This window comes from Sus scrofa, chromosome 14 (assembly GCF_000003025.6).
Source record: "Sus scrofa isolate TJ Tabasco breed Duroc chromosome 14, Sscrofa11.1, whole genome shotgun sequence".
NCBI lineage: Eukaryota > Metazoa > Chordata > Mammalia > Artiodactyla > Suidae > Sus > Sus scrofa.
Window position 1 is genome coordinate 90,641,508 of NC_010456.5, and position 20,909 is coordinate 90,662,416.

A 20,909-nucleotide genomic window follows, 5' to 3' on the forward strand; every position below is an offset into this window, starting at 1 on the left:
ACTCAGCATTTGTTAAACATGTTTTTCTTTTGGATGGAGCAAATCTGCTGATCCATCGTTAGGATTGATTCCAGGGAATTCAGGAGACAATAGTGTTAGAAAATGTGCAAATTGCTATTTTGAGGGGCTTGAAAGGGGGAAGGAACTGAACACTCACTGGTCTGATGGTAGACCATTCACTTTTTTTTTGTCTTTTGTACTTTTAGGGCTGCACCCGCAGCATATGGAGGTTCCCAGGCTAGGGGTCTAATTGGAGCTGTTGCTCCCTGCCCACGCCAGAGCCACAGCAACACCAGATCCGAGACACATCTGTGACCTACACCACAGCTCACAGCAATGCCGGATTCTTAACCCACTGAGCGAAGCCAGGGATCAAACCCGAACCCTCATGGTTCTAGTTGAATTCGTTTCCACTGTGCCGTGACAAGAACTCCGACCATTCACTTTTTATGTTATTCAGTTTCTATTAGCAGATAGGAATTTCACAGATAACGCTAAAATCTGGAAGGAGAGTGGAATAGTGGAATAAGTTTGGATTTTTGTAATGAGACCTAGATTTAAATCTGGTTCTCCTACTTAGAGTGTAGGCAAATTGTTTTACCTTTCTTAGTTTTTATTTCCTCCTTTGTCAAGTAGGGGTTTTAGTAAAATCCCTTGCAGGATTATGAAGAGAATATGCAGAGATCCTTGTTAACTATCTGGCATTTGAAAAGTGGCACATGATGATGATGAGAATGAATGATTTGGACCAAGGTAACAGAGCTACCCAAGGTTTTAAGCTCATCTCCTTGACTCCAAAGCTCATCCTCTTAGTTTTCCCTGAGAGGGGAGGCAGGTTTAGAAATTAAGGCTTTAATTCAGTAAGATTCCTTCATCACAGGCACTGTTTTTGAGCTTAGTATACAATGATAATAGTCATATCTCTGTTCTCAGGGGACTCCATCTATTCAGTATTACAGTTTAAGAAGGAACCAGTGATGAGAGAGCCTGAAGTTGAGTGAAAACCCAGGGTCTCATAAGCCCCAGATTATGCTCAATAGTTAGTTGAATTGTGGAGATAAAATTGGTAGGTGGAATCTCTGAGGAGAGTCAGAAAAGGATAGAACGATGGATATAAGGTACTGGGGTTCATTCTAGATTGGTTCCTTGAAGTCACAAAAATGAGTAAAACTGCAGTGACAGGGAGATTCCTGTTCATGGTCAGATGAGTAATCCACCTAGTAAAATTGTAGGACAACAGAGTTGGAAAATCCTTAAGGTTTGGATTTAGAATACCCATGGGAAATGAAGAGAAAGAGAAGCAGCGAGGCTCCTTATCAGGCTGGAAGGTTTGTGTTATGTGTTTGTTACACCCAAGTTGAACAGCTTGGAAACTGGAGCCAAAAAAACCAAACAAACCCAAAAAACAACCCCCCCCCAAAAAAAAAACCCCAAACAGGTGGCTGGGCATACCTGACGCTGGGATTTAACAGCCTGAGGTACCCACTCAATTTCAAATGGATGAGGAATAAATGAGTAAGACCTAGAGCTTGTTTGCTCTCGCTCTTCTTTCAACCAGGCATGGCAACGGCCTCATATTTCAGATGAGGTAGGCGAGGCCACAAACGTTAGGGGACAGTGAAGCGCAGGAAGGGTGCTCTGTTTAAAGCTGGCCGGCCCGGACTGCACCAGAAGTGCACTGGCTCTGAAAAGACCATCGACTGGGACTATCCCCCAGCACGTCAAGCACCTCCAGTCGAGCGCCTTAGGTTGGTCGCAGGGAAGAAAGTACTGTCCACACCTCCTCCGGCCAGAGGCCAACTCCACCGTTCCCAGAAGCCGGGGCTACCGTTCTCCAGCCCGCCCGCTCCGGCCCTAGTTAGGTGGCCACTGCTGGTAATAAAGGATTAACATCCGGGCCTCTCCTAACCGACAACCACCACCGAACCCCGAGGGAGCCCCGGCTCCCGAGCAACCGCCGGCGTCGGGCAGCAGGGCCCCGCCCCCGCCCCTGCTGATTGGAGGGTGACGTAAGCGCCAGCGAGCGATTGGTACGTGGTGTCACAAAGAGGCGGGGGCGCGGCTGCGAAGCGTTGCTGGTGTGTGCCCGCCGCGGCATAGCTCGCGGGGGCCGCACCTCTCTATGGGCTTGCGGGCTGGCGAGTGAGTGGACGAGAGCAGGTGAGGGCAAGCGGGCGGGATGGGGAGGGCCGCGCTGTCGTCGCCAGCCTCCAGGCCGTGCCCCCTCCGCCGCGGCTGCCCGAGAGCTGCGCGGCGGGTCTCCTTCAGCCTCCACTTTCGATCCCTCAACGAGCGCGACGCGGGGTGCCCCGCCCCGCCCGGCAGGTGCTGCTCTCCAAGTCGCTGCTTCTGACGTGAAGCCTGAGCGCTGCCCTCCAGATCAGGCCCTTGCGTCTGGGTAGCTGGAGTTTATCCTGGAGGAGCACGGGCTGCGCAGGTGACTCCGTCCTCTACAAGTGTCTGTACATTGAAGGCTCGAGGAGGCGTTGGCTCCGAAGGATTTCCCAGGCCCAGTAGAAAATTGATTTCACAGTTTAGGGTATAGATGCATGATGTAGTGGATATAGTTCTGAAACTTGTACTTAAAACTTAGGGATATTTCCAGACATTAATAAAAAACAGTTCATTAAAAGATAGTGTTTTTAAGGGCTGCATAACATGCTATAACTCTATGTTGGGGGGAGAGTTTATAAGAACTCCTCGTATATGGCTAATATTCTTTAGGATGGAGGATAAAGCTGATTCCAAGTTATTGAAATTACTGATTCAGCACTATTATTGCGTTACCTGCCTTTAACTTCCCTTTCATCTTTGGTGGTTGTGTTTTAAGAACTTTTTCAGAAGAGATAAGAGAAATGTTTGGGGAATTGATTTAGAAATGTATTTGATGGCATTACTTTTAGTGTTTTTTTTTTTTTAATTATTGGTAAAAATTCTGCAGGCACTTTTTTCTCTGCCTTCTCCCTTTTCTCTTCCTCTTCTAGTTTTTCGCTGTCCTTCTATCATTTCCCATCCTGTTTTTGAGTCTTCATTGCCCCTTGTTTTTCAACATCATAGAGTTCCATAATGTGCTCAGTCAAGACTGATCACACACAGCTTTCAGAAGTTGTCCATGGACCCCATTTTTAATACTGGCTAGGTCTTTGATCTGATGGAACTTCCATTTGCTTCTCTGCCATCATCTAGTCCTCTAGTATGGGTTAATCAAAATTCAAATCTTTATTTTTGTCCTCTGTTACAGTAATTTCTCCTGCTGAGAGGTATAATTATTTCCTAGAGGCATTCATTTCAGTTTTGCTTCTTTTTGGATATTGGAAATTACTCAATTAATTAGGGCCCAAATTTATGGTGAATGTTACATTGCAATTGGTGCTGTGCTATTTTTTCTTTTAGCCCATGATTACTTTATCCATTCTCATTACTGATGAAGGACTTGCAAATCTGTCTTTATGTTACCTTCTGCCACTACTTGTTTATAATGTTCAGGGTATTGCTATGGAAAAGTACTGAGGTAAAAGAAGTGCTACTTATAACTTCTGTCTCTAAATTCCTTGGGCAGAACTGATCACCCAGGCCTTTATTTCTGTAACGTTCACTTCAGCATTCCTGACCCCAGACCTCTTACTACGGGAATTGGAATCCACATAGATCTTTTACTGTGTGGATTGGAATGCTGCTGCCTTTAAGGGATTCCAGACATTGATAATTCTGTAATACATTCTTATTTACTATAGCATGATAAGTATGTTCTTAAAAATCCACATGTTATCCAAAACCATATTATAAAATCAGTCATTTCAGTATGATTGAAAAAGGAGTTAAGGGTTAACTTCATACAGTCATTATTCCTACAGGTATTTCAATGTATTAAAGATATAAGGGTAGTTCCTTTGTGGAGCAGAGGGTTAAGGATCTGGCTCTGTCACTGTAGTGGCTTGGGTTGCTGCTGTGGCATGGGTTTGATCCCTGGCCTGGGACTTTCATATGTGTGGGCACAGCCAAAAAAAAAAGATCTAAGAAACAAACCCTGAGCAATACAGCACTTATTTGTCTTTCACTTAAAAGTACGGTTTTTACCACTATCACTAGAAAAACTGTTAGCACATTACTTTGTTATTATATTTGTTATCATTATAATTAAAAAATTTTTTTGCTTCATAAGGGACCACACCCATGGCATATGGAGGTTCCCAGGCTAGGGGTCAAATCGGAGCTACAGCTGCTGGCCTACGCTGCAGCCACAGCAACGTGGGAACCGAGCCACATCTGTGACCTACACCACAGTTCATGGCAACACCTGATCCTTAACCCACTGAGCAAGGCCAGCGATCGAACCCACAACCTCATGGTTGCTAGCTGGATTCGAACCCACAACCTCATGGTTACTAGTTGGATTCATTTCTGCTGTGCCACAATGGGAACTCCTTGTTATCATTATTTTGATAAAAAGTATGACAACACTCAGAGCAGCTGTGCTGCCAGTAACAGCTTTTCTTCCTGTGATGCCGTCTCTTCAGGACGCATAATGAAATTCAGGGTCCCTACTTAATTAATTATACTTCCAATTAGTGTTATAAAAATTAACCATAGCCAAGATCTCTGTACATGTATGTCATGAGTCGGTAAACTTTGGTGGAGTTTGGAGTGAATGATAAAATGGTTCCATTGGGAAACCAACATTCTTCCAAACCAACTTTAGTAGCATAACTAAACATTTCTTCATTTCTAAAACAAGGGTAATACCCAAACCTGTCTCACAAGTTTCTTCCTAGTATCAGTTGAGAGAGAATATTTATTTACTCTTTCACTGAACAAACCTTTAATGAGTACCTGTATATACTGTGCTAGGTGATGGGATGGTAATCAGATGTTGCCCTTCCTTAAGGAGCTTACAGTTTAGTAAAGAAAGCCATATAAAAAATGAAATTGATTGTAATGGCTAAATGCATAATGGGTGCCAGGGTGCAAATGAGCATAGCCATAAAAGGCTTTGTGGAATAGTTGCTATTTGAGCTGAGTCTTGAAAGATGATTAGGTGCTCACCTGATAGCTAAGTGTGGGAATGGTGGTCCTACGTAGCACAAAGCAGGAGCAATGACATAAAGGCTCATGTGTTCTGAAGCTACAGGTGCAAATTATCAGAGGATAGAAGCACCAGAAATGTTGTAGGAAGAGGTGATAAATAAAATGGGGCTGGAAGGTGAGGTGCATGACTTTAGGAGCCTTTCTAATGAGTCTGAATTTTATTCTGTAGATAGTGGAAGCCGTTGTGGGTGGTTGAGCTAAGAAATAACATGATCAGTTCTATGTTTTGAAAAGATAACTAACTGTGTTCCACATTAGGGAAATGCAAATTAAAACAATAAGATTCTACTGCATTCCCATTAGAATGGTCAAAACTCAGAACACTGACAACATCAAATGCTGGCAAGGATGTGGAACAATAAGAGCTTTTATTTATTGCTGGTGGGAATGCAAAATAGAACAACTACTTTGGAAAACACTTCTGCAGTTTCTTACAAAACTGAACATATTCTTACTATAGATCCAGGAATTTTGCTCATTGTCGTTTACCCCCAAGGAGTTGAAAACACATCCACACAAAAACCTGCATGTGGATGTTTATAGTGGCTTTATTCATAATTGCCCAAACTTATAATCAACCAAGATGTGTTCTTCAGTAGGTGAATGGATAAACTGTGGTACATTCAGACATTGGAATATTATTTAGTGCTTTAAAGAAATGAGCTGGGAGTTTCCATCATGGCTCAGTGGTTAACAAACCTGACTAGTATCCCTGAGGACGTGGGTTTGATCCCTGCCTCAGTCAGTAGGTTAAGGATCTGGCATTGCTGTGAGCTGTGGTGTAGGTGGCAGATGAAGCTTGGATCTGGCATTGCTGTGGCTGAGGTGTAGACTGGCAGCTACAACTCCAATTCAACCCCTAGCCTGGAAACCTCTATAAGCCGCGGGTGCAGCCCTAAAAAGACAAAAAAAAAAAAAGGAGCTGTATCAATCCATGAAAATATATGCAATAAATATAAATGCATATTACTAAATGAAAGAAGCCAATCTGAAAAGGCTTGTGATATACATGATATATATATGATTCCAACCATATGGCGTTCTGTAAAAAACTGTGGGGATGATAAAAAGATCAGTAGTTGCCAGGAATTGGGGGTACAGAGGAATGAATAGGCAAAGGACAGCGGATTTGTAGGGCAGTAAAACTAGTCTGTGATAACTATAATGGTGGGCACATGTTATTATTCATTTGTGAATATCAGTAGAATGTACACCACCAATAATGAACCCTAAAGTAAACGATGGACTTTGGGTGATAATGATGTGTCCATGTAGGTTCGTCAACAGTAATAAATATACCACTCTGGGAGAGGCTGTGTATGTGTGGAGGCAGGCAGTGTTTGGGAACTCTACTTGCTGCTCAACTTTGCTGTGAACCTAAAACTGCTCTAAAAAATAGTCTGTTTAAAAGGCAAAAAATTCCAGGCTTTAGACTTAGATTTATTTTCCTCATTTAGTCTGAATTTATGGTTTCTTTGCAATACATTCTAAAGTCAAATATGAAATAATTTTAGAACTTTTTGTGACCTCTCTCTCTCCTTGAACAGAATTGAGAGTAAAATAATTTCTGACCTATGTGATATGATGTCCTAATCCACTTTTCATTAAACTTTCTTCTTTAACAAAAAATGTTAGCATCATAGAGAATGGATCAGAAGAGTGATGTCAGGAGTCAAAGATTATATCTAGGCTATCATAATTGCTCATTTGAGAGCTAATGATTGTGTGAATTAATCCTAATGAGTGTGACAGATTATAGAAATATTAAATTGTACTATTAGATTTGATCACTTCTGGATACCTTGGGGATGGAGGAAAAGTCTAAAGTGTTCCTAGATTTCTAGCTTGAGTGACTATGTTAATAGCGGCACAGTTTACCGAGATGAAGACTGTAGGACAGAAGGGGTTTGTAGGAAAGATAATTGGTTTCGGATACATTGGATTTCAGGTGTCTGTCCAGAATCCATATTTTAGATGCCTGTGTAAATCATGTCTGTACAATGGAGATGTAGGTTATTAGTCAAACCACAATTCAAAAATAACTCCTTTAAACACATTGTTATGAAAATTGCAGTGACTTCAGCTCGAATCCTTTGGCAAAAAAAAAGTAAAAAATGTATTACCCATTTTTCTTCTTGACTCCTGCACTTCCCTACTGTTCATGTTCATGTATCTAGTCTTAGGAATATTCTTTTCCCACTCTGAGGCTTTACTCACTCTGAAATACTTTCAAGAATTTACTTACGTTTGGGGATTACTCCCCACCTTATTTAATGAGATTGATATTACCTTGATATTATGCCAGACAAAGGCATATAAAGAAAATGAGATCACTATCTTTTATGGATAAAAAAATTTTCAAAAGTATTAACAAACCAAATCTAGCAACATATATACAGGATTACATAACATATAAAATATATATATCCCAATAATGCAAGGTTGGTTCAACATATTTAAAAAAATCAGTCTTTGTAATACACCATATTAATAGAATAAGAGACCAAAACCACTATCATTTCATTAGACACTGGGAAGAGAAGCATTTGATGAAACCCAACACCATGATTAAAAAATAAAAGACACTTAAACAAAGTAAGGATAGAAGGGAACATTCTCAATCTGATTATCTATGAAAACCGCACAGCTAAAATCATACCTCATGGTGAGAGACTGAGTGCTTTTCCCCACAGTTAGGAAAACATCGAGAATGCTTGCTCTCACCACTTTTATTCAACCTTGTATTGTAAATTCTAGGCAGGGTGATTAGGTAAGAAAAGGAGGTAAAGGGCATCTAGATTAAAAAGGAAGTAAAAATTTCAGTTTGCTGATGACATGATTTTATCTGTGGATAATCCTAAGGAATTCACTAAAAAATCCAGCAGAACTAGTGAATCAGCAGGGTTCCAGTGTATAAGACCAATATATTAAAATCAATTGTATTTCTGTACACTAGCAATGAACAATCTGACAATGAAACTGAGAAAAATTTCATATATAGTGGCATAAAAAAGAACAAAATCCATAGGAATATATATATTTTTAAATCCCAAACTTCTAATCTAAAAACTATAAAATATTATTTAAAGCAATGAGAGAAGTTATAAAAACTGAAAGACAATCACATGTTGATGGATTAGAAGACTTAATTTTATCAAGATGGTAACTCTCCAAATTAATCTTCAGACTCAACATAATCTTTATCAAAATCCCAATTGGTGCTTTTGCAAAACAGACAAACTGATCCTATAATTCATAATGAAATTTAAAAGACCCAGAGTAGCCAACAATCTTGAAAGAGAAAAACAGATTAGAAGACTTACATTTCCTGATTTCAGAATTTACTACAAAGCTAACAAGACATACTGGCATAGGATAGACATATAGATAAGTGGAACAGAATTGAGGGACTGGAAGTAAACCTTCACATTTATGGTCACTCGGTTTCAACAGAAGCACTAAGACAATTCAGTGGAGATAAAATAGTCTTTCTAGCAAATGGTGGTGAGACATCTGTTAATTTAGTAAATTATAAAAGAATTGCAAAAGAATAGAGCTGGGTCACTATTTCACAATATCCACAGAAATAAATTCAAAATAGACTATCTACCTAAATGTAAGGGCAAAAACTACACAATATGTACAAAAATATGTACAAGTAAATGTTCATTATCTTGAATTAGTCAAAGCTTTACAAATATAACACCAAAAGCATAAGCAACAAAAGAAAAATAGCCAAAGTGGGCTTCATTAAAATTGAAAATTTTTGTGCTTCAAGGGCCCACCATCAAGAAAATTAAAAGACAACCCACAAAATTAGAAAAAATATTTGTGAATCATAGCCGTTAAAAGGTTTGTATTGGGAAAGCATTAGAAAAATTAACTCATTGGCCAAAGGATCTGAATGGACTTTCTGAATAGTCATTTTTGTAATGAAGGTGTAGAAATGGCCAATAAGTACACAAAAAGATGCTCAGCAGTTCCTGTTGTGGCTCAGCAGGTTACAAACACAACTGGAATCTATGAGGATGCAGTTTCAATCCCTGGCTTTGCTCAGTGGGTTAAGGATCTGGCGTTGTCATGAGCTGTGGTATAGGTTACAGATGCAGCTTGGATCTCATGTTGCTATGGCTGTGCATAGGCCAACAGCTGCAGCTCCGATTTGACCCCTAGCTTGGGAACTTCCATATGCCTCGGGTGCTGCCCTAAAAAGCCTTTTTTTTTGGCGCTGCACCTTCAGCATGAGGAAGTTCCCAGGCTAGGGGTTGAATCAGAGCTGCAACTGCTGGCCTACACCACAGCCACAGCAACACCAGATCTTTTACTCACTGAGTGAAACCAGGGATCAAACCCGGATCCTCATGAATCCTAGTCGGGTTTCTTGACCTCTGAGCCACAAAGGAAACTCCCTTAACATCTTTAATCATTAAGAAAAACCTAATCACAACTACAGTGACACACTACTTGGTACCCAGTAGGATGGCTTTAATCAAAAGACGTACTGGCAAGGTGGTAAGAAATCCAAACCCTTGTTCACTATTGGTTGGAATGTAAAATTGTTCAGACCACTTTTGAAAATAGTGTCGTAGTCCCACAGATTGTTAAACATGGGATTACCACAGAACCGTTCCACTCCTAGATATATATGAAATAGAAAGGAAAACATACATCTATACACAAATTTGTAATTGAATGTTCTTATAGCATTATTCATAATAGCCAAAAATGGAAACAAACCAGAGTGCTCATCAACTGATGACTGGATAAATAACATGAAGAATTCATACAGTGGATATTTTCATTCAGTGATGAAAAAGAATGAAATAATGATACACCCTAGAATGTAGATGAACTTTGAAAACGTGCTAAATGAGGGAGTTCCCGTCGTGGTGCAGTGGTTAACGAATCCGATTGGGAACCATGAGGCTGTGGGTTCGATCCCTGGCCTTGCTCAGTGGGTTAAGGATCTGGTGTTGCTGCGAGGTGTGGTGTAGGTTGCAGATTCGGCTTGGATCCCGCATTGCTGTGGCTCTGGCGTAGGCTGGCATCTACAGCTCTGATTGGACCCCTAGCCTGGGAACCTCCATATGCCTCAGGAAGCGGCCCTAGAAAAGGCAAAAAGACAAAAAAAAAAAAAAAAAAAACAAAAAAAAACACAAAACAACCAAAAAACGTGCTAAATGAAAGAAGCCAGTTACAAAAGATTACATGTTGTATCATTCTACTTATGTGACTTGTCCACAAAATGCAAAATTGTGGTCAGGAAGTAGATTAGTGATTGCCTAGGGCTGAAAGGGAATGGGAGAATTTAGATGTGTATCTAAAGAGTATGGGGTTCCTTTTTGGGTTGATGAAAATGTTCTAAAAATGACTATGATGATGATGAAAATGTTCTAAAAATGGCCTTGAATGACTATATACCATTTCCTGAACATACTAAAAATTAGTAAATTTTATGGTGTTTTCTTGTGGGACAGCTAGTTAAGGATCCCACGCTGTCAGCGCAGTGGCTTGGGTTGCTGCCGTGGTGCAGGTTGGATACATGGCCTGGGAACTTCCACATGCCACAGACACAGCCAAAAAAGGAAAAAAAAAAAAAAGCTAGTAAAGTTTAAACTTTAAATGGGTGAATTTTATGTTATGTAAATTATATCTCAATAAAGCTATTAAAAAGATTTACCTGCCTCTCCAGGAAGAAGGTGTATGCATCATTTGTCTGTTTAGTTTAAGACTGTCCCCATTTATAGAGTTTTCACTGATTAGTAGCAATTTATCAATTTGATTATTCCTATTCTCCTAATTATACACTTGTAATTTATCTTAGTACTTCTGTTGGTTGTGTTTGCCACTCATATTCATTAGCCATTGTATGTTTGTGTGTAGAGATTATGTCTAATGTCTGTCACCAACTTCAGTCTCATCTCAGCTATATTGGTAGACAACCTGGAATTGTTTAGTGAGTTGAGTCCTACTTTAAGGAACATATTAAAGGTGATTGCTATTCTTTTTATTTGGCGTGACTCAAATGTGCAGTGGCTATAACATAACTTTGGATATTAAAACATAATTTACGTGTTTTAGGAAAGAATGTACATAACTTTTTCAAAGCCTTGCAAGTACATACCTGCATGTTGAGTTCATTCGTTTGAATATCACTAACAACAGAAAAAATTTATTGTTGAGCATGTGGTATATGTGTGTGCTGAGCTCCAGTAAGATACAGAAAAGTATCGCAAATATACCAGTTCTTAATAATCTGACAGTCCAGTTGGGAGAGTGGTTTCAGAGACAAATGTGAAAAGTTTCGGATTAGACATAATAAGCACTAAAATGAATTCAGTGCTGTCTGGAAGACTGGTATGGGCCAGTGTTCAGAAAATCTTTACGGAGGAATGAGACTTTCAGATGGACATGTTAAAAATTTATTCTTGTTTTTTAGGTTCAATACTCAAAACATGAACAACGATATATATTACCAATGTTCAAAGCTGATTTGGCTAGAACTGGAATACAGTTGCCTGCAACATATTCCAGAGGAATTAGAAAAGTCAAAATAATGGATAACAGAAAAGATCCTCCATTCTTCAATGAAGATAATGTGGGACCATTTTACTACAAACTTCCTTTCTATGATACCATGGAGCTCTTCATTGAAACATTGACTGGAACATGTTTTGAGCTGAGAGTTTCACCCTTTGAAGCTATTATTTATGTGAAAGCAAAAATTCAAAGATTGGAAGGTACTAGTCTTTCTTTATTTTAGAATATGAGAATTAAATTTGCTCAAGAGTGTATATATAATAACTGCTTATTTTTTCTGTTGGACACATGTTAAACATATATGGAATTAGAATTAAACCCCTATATGCCCCCTACTCAGCTTCGACAGTTATCAATTCATGAACTATCTTATTTCCATTCCTGCATTTCCCCCACCCTTTTCCCTTTCTATCAGATTCTTTTGAAGAAAATCTCTAGCATTATGTTAATGTTTGGAATAATATTTTAAAACAATTTTTCAACAGGTTATGATGATGTGCAAATTCTGCCGTAACTATCTTGTAATTGTTTTTAGTGGGAAGTAATAATTGAATTCCCTTTTAGTGACCTTGTTTACTTTTTACAATGTTTTGTGAATACTTTTTTAACGTGGAGACTTTTGAGAAGTTTTTGGCTTTCATTTACATAATTTGAGGTTTCCTCAATATAGCAAGGGTACTGAATATTGTGTAATATCTCTCTTGTGGTTTGTATATTTGTGATGAGTGTTATAAATTACTTTGTGTTAAAATTAGTCTTTTTCTCTGTAGTTGGCAGATTTCTGAAACAGGTATTTGCCATTTATAGTTGCTAAAATTTAGTAAGGGCTATAAAATGAAATTGCCTTATAAGAATAAATGGATCTTTGCCTTTTGAGCCAGCTGAAACTTATTTTCAATATAAACAAGCTGCCTTCCAGCCCAGTTTAAATTCAGAATTAGAGAAGGATGAGGGGAGTTGGAATATTTTTGTCTTTGTAAAATCAAGGATCCTGGAAACTGAGCTTCTGAGTATTTGCTATTCCTCCAAAAACTAACTTCTGTTGATGTTAATGGCCAGCTGAGTCCAATAACGCATTAGAACATCCATTAATGGCACATGAAGCTTTTGTCCCCCCAAATGATTTGGTGAGATGACCTTGTTCTCCTTTTTTATTTGTATGTAGTCACCTTCTCATCGTGTTCTCACATGGCTGTGTTTTATAAGGGTACTGATCCCACCATACATGAGCCTCACCCTCATGTCATTGTCTAAACCTAATTATTTCCCCAAATCCCCATCTCTGAATACCGACACACTAGGGGTTGGGATTTCAAGCTATAAATTTTGAGGGAGACACAGTTCAGTCCATAACACCTAGTAGTTACTAGATCTTTTTTTTTCTTTTAATTTTTTTTAAGGTCGCTAGATCTTAATTCCTATTCCCATTCCTCATCCTTATAGCCCTCATCCCTCTTTCCCTCCTATTCTCCATGCTTTCTTATAACTTCTTGCAGCCCGTGGACAGGCACGGTCATTCTCTCTTCAGGAGACTTCATAAACGCATCCTTCAGGAAAAATTAAATCAGTTTTAATCCTTTGCTAGGTGATCTCTGTTTCTACCCTGGAAGATGTTTGGGGATAACATGGGTAAGAATCTCCAGGTTAGGAAGATGTAGAGTAGGTAGGATAGGAAGGCAGAGGTGACACTGTGCTCAGTTTAATCCTCCAGAGAAATGATTGGTCTGCCAGACTGCTTTTCCTTTTGGCTAACTTTTGAGAAGTTGGGAACTAGAGTGTAGTGGGTAATAGGAGGATAGATGGAAGGGACTGTAGAGAAGAGATCAAAGGAGTGGGCTAGATTAGGATTGATGAGCAAGAAAGGAGCAGTATCTATAAGGGGACTTTAAATGGGCCTTGAAGGGACAGGAGCTCTGAAGCCAGACTGCCTGATTTCAGATTACCAACTCAGTAAATAACTTCTGTTTACCTCAGCAGTGCTAACTTAAAATGGGAATAATAATAGTACCTATTTTAGGAGTTCCCTTCATGGCACAGGGGAAACAAATCCAATTAGGAGGCATGAAGTTGCAGGTTCCATCCCTGGCCTTGCTCAGTGGGTTAAGGATCCCGCATTGCCGTGAGCGATGGTGTAGATCGCAATGTGGCTCAGATTTGGCATTGCTCTGGCTGTGGTGTAGGCCTGCAGCTATAGCTCCTAGCCTGGGAACCTCCATATGCTGTGGGTGTGGCCCTAAAAAGACAAAAAAAAAAAAAGTACCTATTTCAAAGATTTGTTCTTGGGATTAAATGAATTAATAAATGAAAAGTGTTTAGTAGAGCATCTGTCGTCTTTGTCAGGGAAAATGCTTAATCTGTGGAGATAATGTAATAAGTACCCAAGAATGTAAGAGCTATGCCCTTGGAAGCAGATGTAATTTCTCTCTCTTGAGTTTGTAGAGATGGCAAATGCTTTCTTTGGAGGTTATCATCACCTAGAGCACTGGTCTGCAAAGAAGAGTACATAGTACTCAGAGGATAGGAAAATTAGTCCAGTGGAATTTGGAAAGAAAAAATGTGCCAAGAAATGTAAGAAATTATTGTCTATTGGTTCTTTATAGCCACTACAGCTGTAACCGGAACCACAGCAATGGTAACACCGGATTCTTACCTTCTGAGCCATAAGAGAACTCCTTAACTTACTTTTCAATGTAACCATTTATGATTTAAAATTTCTTTCTAAGAACTGTTAACTAAATCCTACAAGGTTTTTCTCAAATTGAATTTTATTAAATTCTAAGTGTTCATTTTGCCAAAAATATTAATTTTATTTTATTTTTTCATGGCTTTATCTATGGCATATTTCGAGGTTCCCTGGCCAGGGGTTGAGTCTGAGCCACCGCTGCAACCTATGCTTCAGCTGTGACAACACCAGATCCTTTAACACCCTGCACCCAGCTGGGGATCAAACCCACATCTCTGCAGTGACCCAAGCTGCTTTAGTTGGATTCTTAACCCAGTATGCCGCAGCAGGAATTCCTATTTTATTGTTTAAGAAATTATAATAGGGCCTCTGCAACCACAGTTGTATATAAGATTATATAGATTTGATCACCTTGTGTAATTTATATATACTTCCAATATTCTGACAAATGATATTGAACATGTTTTCATTTGTCTTCAAGATCTAGCAAACTCTTTTATTCCATTTTTAAATGAAGATATAATTTACATATTGTAAAAATTCACAATTTTTTGTTTTCTAGGACTGCGATAACAGAGCACCCCAAACTGAGTGGTTTAAAGAGCAAAAATTTATTATCTCACAGTTTTAGAGGCTGAAAGTCCAAGATCAAGGTGTTGGCATTATTAGTTCCTTCTGAGAGCTCCTAGAGAAAATCTGTACTGTGCCTTTTGCCCAGCTTCTGGTGGTTTCCTGGCAGTCTTTCCTGTTCCTGAGCTTGTGTTGGATTAGGGCCCTCCCTAATGACTTCATTTTAACTTGATTGTATTTGTAAAGACCTAATCTCCAAATGAGGTCAGATGCTGAGGTACTAAGGGTTAGGACTTAAACATATGAACTCCTAGGGGAACACAATTCAACCCATAACTAGTATATAGTTCTATCATTATTGGCAAGCATTACTGTCATTTATCTACCCCCACAATCAAGATCTAGAACAGTTCTATTGCCCATTAAAATTCTCCTGTGCCTTTGTGGTGAACCTCTTCCTGTAAACTTGGCTCCTGACATCCACTTATCTGTTTCCATCCTTATATTACCTTTTTCAGAAGTTCATATAACTGTATATAATAGTATATAGCTTTTGAGTCGTCCTTTCATTTATACATAAAACTTCATGCATTTGATATTTATTCATATTGTTCCATATATCAATAGCTTATTCTGTTTATGACTGTTCCATTGTATGGATATTCTACACTTATTAATTCCTAAATTGAAGGACATTTGGGTTGTTTTCAGTTTTTGGTGATTATGAATAAAGCCATTTTAACTTTCATGTACAGTATTTTATGGGTGCATAAGTTTTTATTTCATCTGGTAAATACCTAGGAGTGGAATTGCTGAGTTGTGTAATGCTTATTTAATTTAATAAGAAACTGCCAAATGATTTTCCAGAGTGGCTGTACCATTTTGTATCCCTGTGAGTAATGTCTGAGAGTTCTAGTTGCTCTGTATCATAAGAACGTGCTGTTGTCTGGGTTATTTTTGTTTTTTTCTTTTGCCATTCTAATAGATATTGGTGATAGCTCATTGTGGTTTTAGTTTGCATCTTCCTAACTAATGACTTTGAACATATTTTTATTTGTATATTGATTATGTCCTCTTTGGTGAAATGTGTCTATTCAGTCTTTCCCATTTAAATTTTTTGTTTATTATTTTTATTTTAATTAATTTATTTTTTTAACTGTAGCTGCGGCACATGGAAGTTCCTGGGCCAGGATTGAATGTGAGCCACGCAGAGACAATGCCAAGTCCTTAACTGCTGGGCCACTAGGGAACGCTAGTCTTTGCCCATTTTTAAAAATTAAGTTGTTTCTTTTCTTATTGCTGTGTTTTGAAAGTCCTAGTGTTTTAAAACTTCACATTATGGTTTCTTATGTCTTCTTTGACTCCTGAATTTTTTAGAAGTATATCTTTATTTCCATACTTAGGGGAATTAAAAAGACTTCATTTTATTATTAATCACTAATTCAATTACAGATAGAGTAAATGGAATATTTATGGTAAACATGGTATTTTTGTGAATGATTGTCTTTTAAAACAGCCTGGGATTCTTTCACAATTCATGTGTGGTGTAGAATAAACAGGAAGAAAAAAATGATGAGATAAGTTATTGATATTACATGTTCAGGTATACCTAAGCACAATGGGAGGTTGACTCAGAGATAAATCTTTGTTCTCCAGATCCCACAACTACCATGTTTTTTTTTTGTTTTGTCACCTGCTTTCTGGTACTGTAAGATGCTCTAGGATCATCTTGTATATTTCTTGCCCTGTCTTAGAATCAGCCATTTCTCCCATTTCTCCAAGGAGCACTGGTTCCCCTCCCCCCCTTTTAAAAATATTGTGTTAAAAACCAAGATCTAGGCATAACAATTGACTTTTTACCTATAATATAGAAACCAGAAGACAGTGGAAGGAATGTTATCTTCACAGTGCTGAGTGAGATAACAGTCTCTACCTAGAATTGAATTTAACTCTCAAAGATAAGGACAAAATAAAGAACAAAATAAAACTTGAATTTTATAACAGCAGACTTTTACCAAAGGAACTTCTGAATGATATATCTTAGAAGGCAGATGATCCCTAAAAGAAGTTTATGGCACATTTGTGGGTAAAATCTAAATCAATATTTACTTAATAAAACAATGATATAAGATGGTTTGAAAAACTTGAATTAAAATCCTGGTAACAGTGACACATTTAGTCAGAGTTGTTTGCATTGAGAATTGTAAGGTTCTAAGCATCATTCATGAGGAAGATAAAGATGTTATCTTTTGACTTCATTTTTAAATTATGATCACTTAAATTTCTGAATTAATTGCTACATATTAGAAATAGTTATATAATTTACACATGACATAAGTGCCTCACTTTCTTCCATCTGTCTAAATTAACGCTAAAGGAGGCCAATAGTTAAATCAGAATAATTAGAAAGCACAAAGTAAGAGTAAAAATTAGAGGAGTTCCCACTGTGGTGCAGCCAAAATGAATCCAACTAGTAACCATGAGCTGCGGGTTTGATCCCTAGCCCCGCTCATCAGTGGGGTAAGAATCTGGCATTGTCATGAGCTGTGGAGTAGGTCACAGACCCGGCTGGATCCTGCGTTGCTGTGACTGTGGTGTAGGCCCCCAGCTGTAGCTCCAAGTCAACCCCCAGCCTGGGAGCCTCCATATGCTGAGGGTGCAGCCCTAAAAAAGGGAAAAAAAAGTAAAACTTATAGAAATATGTCAGTAGTCCCCAAATGTAAAGTGGATAAAATTTTCTGAAAAACCGCCATTGATAGACTGGTTTAAAAAAAATTCTTACGATGGAGTTCCCATCATGGCTCAGTGGAAACAAATCTGACTAGCATCCCTGAGGGCACAGGTTCAATCCCTGGGCTTGCTCAGTGGGTTAAGGATCCAGCATTGCCATGAGCTGTGTTGTAGGTCGCAGACGCAGCTTGGATCTCACATTGCTCTGGCTGTGGTGTAGGCCAGCAGCTGGAGCTCCAATTCAACCCCTAGCCTGGGAACCTCCATATGCCATAGGTGTGCCCCTAAAAAGACAAAAAAAAAAAAAAAAATCCATGTGAAATACTGTTTGCAAGAGATCTAGTCTAGGAGTTCCCGTCATGGCACAGTGGTTAACGAATCCAACTAGGAACCATGAGGTTGCGGGTTCAATCCCTGCCCTTGCTCAGTGGGTTAAGGACCCGGCGTTGCCGTGAGCTGTGGTGTAGGTCGCAGACACGGCTCGGCTCGGATCCTGCATTGCTGTGGCTGTGGTGTAGGCCAGTGGCTACAGCTCGGTTAGACCCCTAGCCTGGGAACCTTGGGGAGCGGCCCTAGAAAAGGCAAAAAGACAACAACAATAACAAAAAAAGAGATCTAATCTAAAAAATAAGGACCCCAAAAGGTTGAAAGCAAAAAAATTGAAAAAGAAATACCAGGAAAATACTAACTGAAGAAAGGTGGTGTTTCTGCATTAATTACAGTCATTATGTAAAATACATTTTAGGGAGTTCCCATTGTGGCACAGCAGAAACGAATCTGACTAGTATCCATGAGGATTTGGGTTAGAGCTCTGGCCTCACTCAGTGGGTTGGGGATACTGTGTTGTGAGCTGTGGTGTAGGTTGCAAACACAGCTTGGATATCATGTGTCTGTGGCTGTGGCTGGCAGCTGTAGCTCTCATTTGACCCTTAGCTTGGGAACTTCCATATGCTGTGGGTGTGGCACTAAAAAAAGGACCCCCCCCCCCACAAAAACCCAACAACAGCAAAAGAAACATTTTATTTTTTAAATTTTTTTTAAATTTATTTTTTAAATTATTTCCCCAATACAATTTTTTTTCTACTGTACAGCATGGTGATCCAGTTACGCATACATTTACACATTCTATTTTCTCACATTATCATGCTCCATCATAAGTGACTAGACATAGTTACCAGTGCTATAGAGCAGGATCTCATTGCTAATCCATTCCAAAGGCAATAGTTTGCATCTATTAACCCCAAGCTCCCAATCCATCCCACTCCCTCCCCCACCCCCTTGGCAACCACAAGTCTGTTCTCCAAGTCCATGATTTTCCAAAAGAAACATTTTAAAGTGAAATGTGAGCAAGTCATGTAGAGGGACGTTCATAGTAGTTTTTGTTTTTTTGGTAATGTCAACAACTCAAATGACTACAATAGAATGGATGAGTTGTGGTATATGTAAATATATGTGTCATGTAGTGGAATCAAATTTGATGGAATTGTCTACAACATGGAAAACTAATGAAATAATAGCTTCATACATGACATGGATAAATTAAAAACAATGGTGAATAAAAAAGAAAATAATGAAAGAACATATATACTATGATTTTACTTATATAAATAGCATAAAGGGGCAAAGAAATAATATCACATATTGAACTAAGCCAATAATAAAAAGCAGAGGAATAATTCACCTCATATTTGCAATGATAGGTACCCCTGGGTGGAGGGAAGAGGATGCAGTTGGAGAGAAGCCTTGAAGATTATTTTTCTCTGTATCTTTTTCTTTCCTTTTTTTAAAAAATAATTTTTATTTTTTCCATTATAGTTGGTTTACAAATGGTGATTCTTTGCTTAACATTTTGAGGAGTGTTAAAATTTTTTCCAGAGTGACTATATTAATATTCCACACAGCAATGTATGAGGTTTCCAAATTCTCCACATCCTCACCTACACTTATTATTTTTTATCTTTTTGATTATAACCATCCTAGTTAGTATGCAGTGGTATCTCATTGTGGTTTTGATTAGCATTTCCATAATGAAGAATGCTGTTGGACATGTTTTCATCCTCTTGCTTCTTTGGAGAAATGTCTATTCAGATCCTTTGCACATTTTTTTTTTAATCTCTGGAGCAACTTTATTTATTTATTATTTCCCTAATACATTATTTTTTTTTCTACTGTACAGCATGGTGATCCAGTTACACATACATGTATACATTCTTTTTTATCACATTATCATGCTCCATCATAAGTGACTAGACATAGTTCTCAGTGCTACACAGCAGGATCTCATTGCTAATCCGTTCCAAAGGCAATAGTCTGCATCTATTAACCCCAGGCTTCCAATCCATCCCACTCCCTCACCCTCCCCCTTGGCAACCACAAGTCTATTCTCCAAGTCCATGATTTTCTGGTCTGTGGAAAGGTTCGTTTGTGCCGCATATTAGATTCCAGATATAAATGATATCATATGGTATTTGTCTTTTTTATCTTTCTGACTTACTTCACTCAGTGTAAGAGTCTCTCTGACAAGGGCTTAATCTCTAAAATAAACAACTTATGCAACTCAACAGCAAAAAAGCCAACAACCCAATGGAAAAATGGGCAAAAGATCTGAATAGACATTTCTCCAAGGAAGATACACAGATGGCCAACAAGCACATGAAAAAATGCTCAACATCCCTGATTATCAGAGAAATGCAAATCTAAACTACTACTAAGTTCCACCTCACACTGGTCAGAATGGCCATCATTAACAAGTCAACAAGTAAACAAATGCTGGAGAGGGTGTGGAGAAAAGGGAATCCTCCTGCACTGTTTGAGGGAATGTAAGCTTGTACCACCACTATGGAGAACAGTATGGAGGTACCTTAGAAAACTATATGTAGAACTGCCATATGACTCAGCAATCCCACTCTTGGGCATATATCCAGACAAAACTTTCCTTAAAAAAGACACATGCACCCCCACTTTCATTGCAGCACTATTCACAATAGCCAAGACATGGAAACAACCCAAATGTCCATCGACAGATGATTGGATTAGGAAGAAGTGGTATATATACACAATGGAATACTACTCAGCCATAAAAAAGAACAAAATAATGCCATTCGCAGCAACATGGATGGAACTAGAGACTCCATTATCTTTTCTTAATGCCTGGTATGGTTAGTCTTTTTTAGTCATACTAATAGACATGTGGCGATATCTCATTGTGGTTTTAATTTGTATTTCCCTAATAATTAGTTATATTGAGCATCTTCGTGAACTTATTTGGCATCCTTTATATATTCTTTGTCAAAATGTCTGT

At 38.6% G+C, this 20,909-nt stretch overlaps 1 protein-coding gene across 4 annotated transcripts in view; it reads left to right on the top strand.

Annotated features, from left to right (window-relative positions):
- ZFAND4 (zinc finger AN1-type containing 4) overlaps positions 2,029-20,909 on the top strand; it is a 67,738-nt gene continuing 48,857 nt past the window's right edge. Inside the window, exons 1-2 of one of the 4 annotated variants that reach the window (NM_001302672.1) lie at positions 2,029-2,160; positions 11,525-11,825. In NM_001302672.1, coding sequence (NP_001289601.1) covers positions 11,564-11,825 — 262 coding nt within the window. In that variant the 5' untranslated portion in view covers positions 2,029-2,160; positions 11,525-11,563. The other 3 variants (XM_013983440.2, XM_021071865.1, XM_013983439.2) reach the window with 3 other exon arrangements.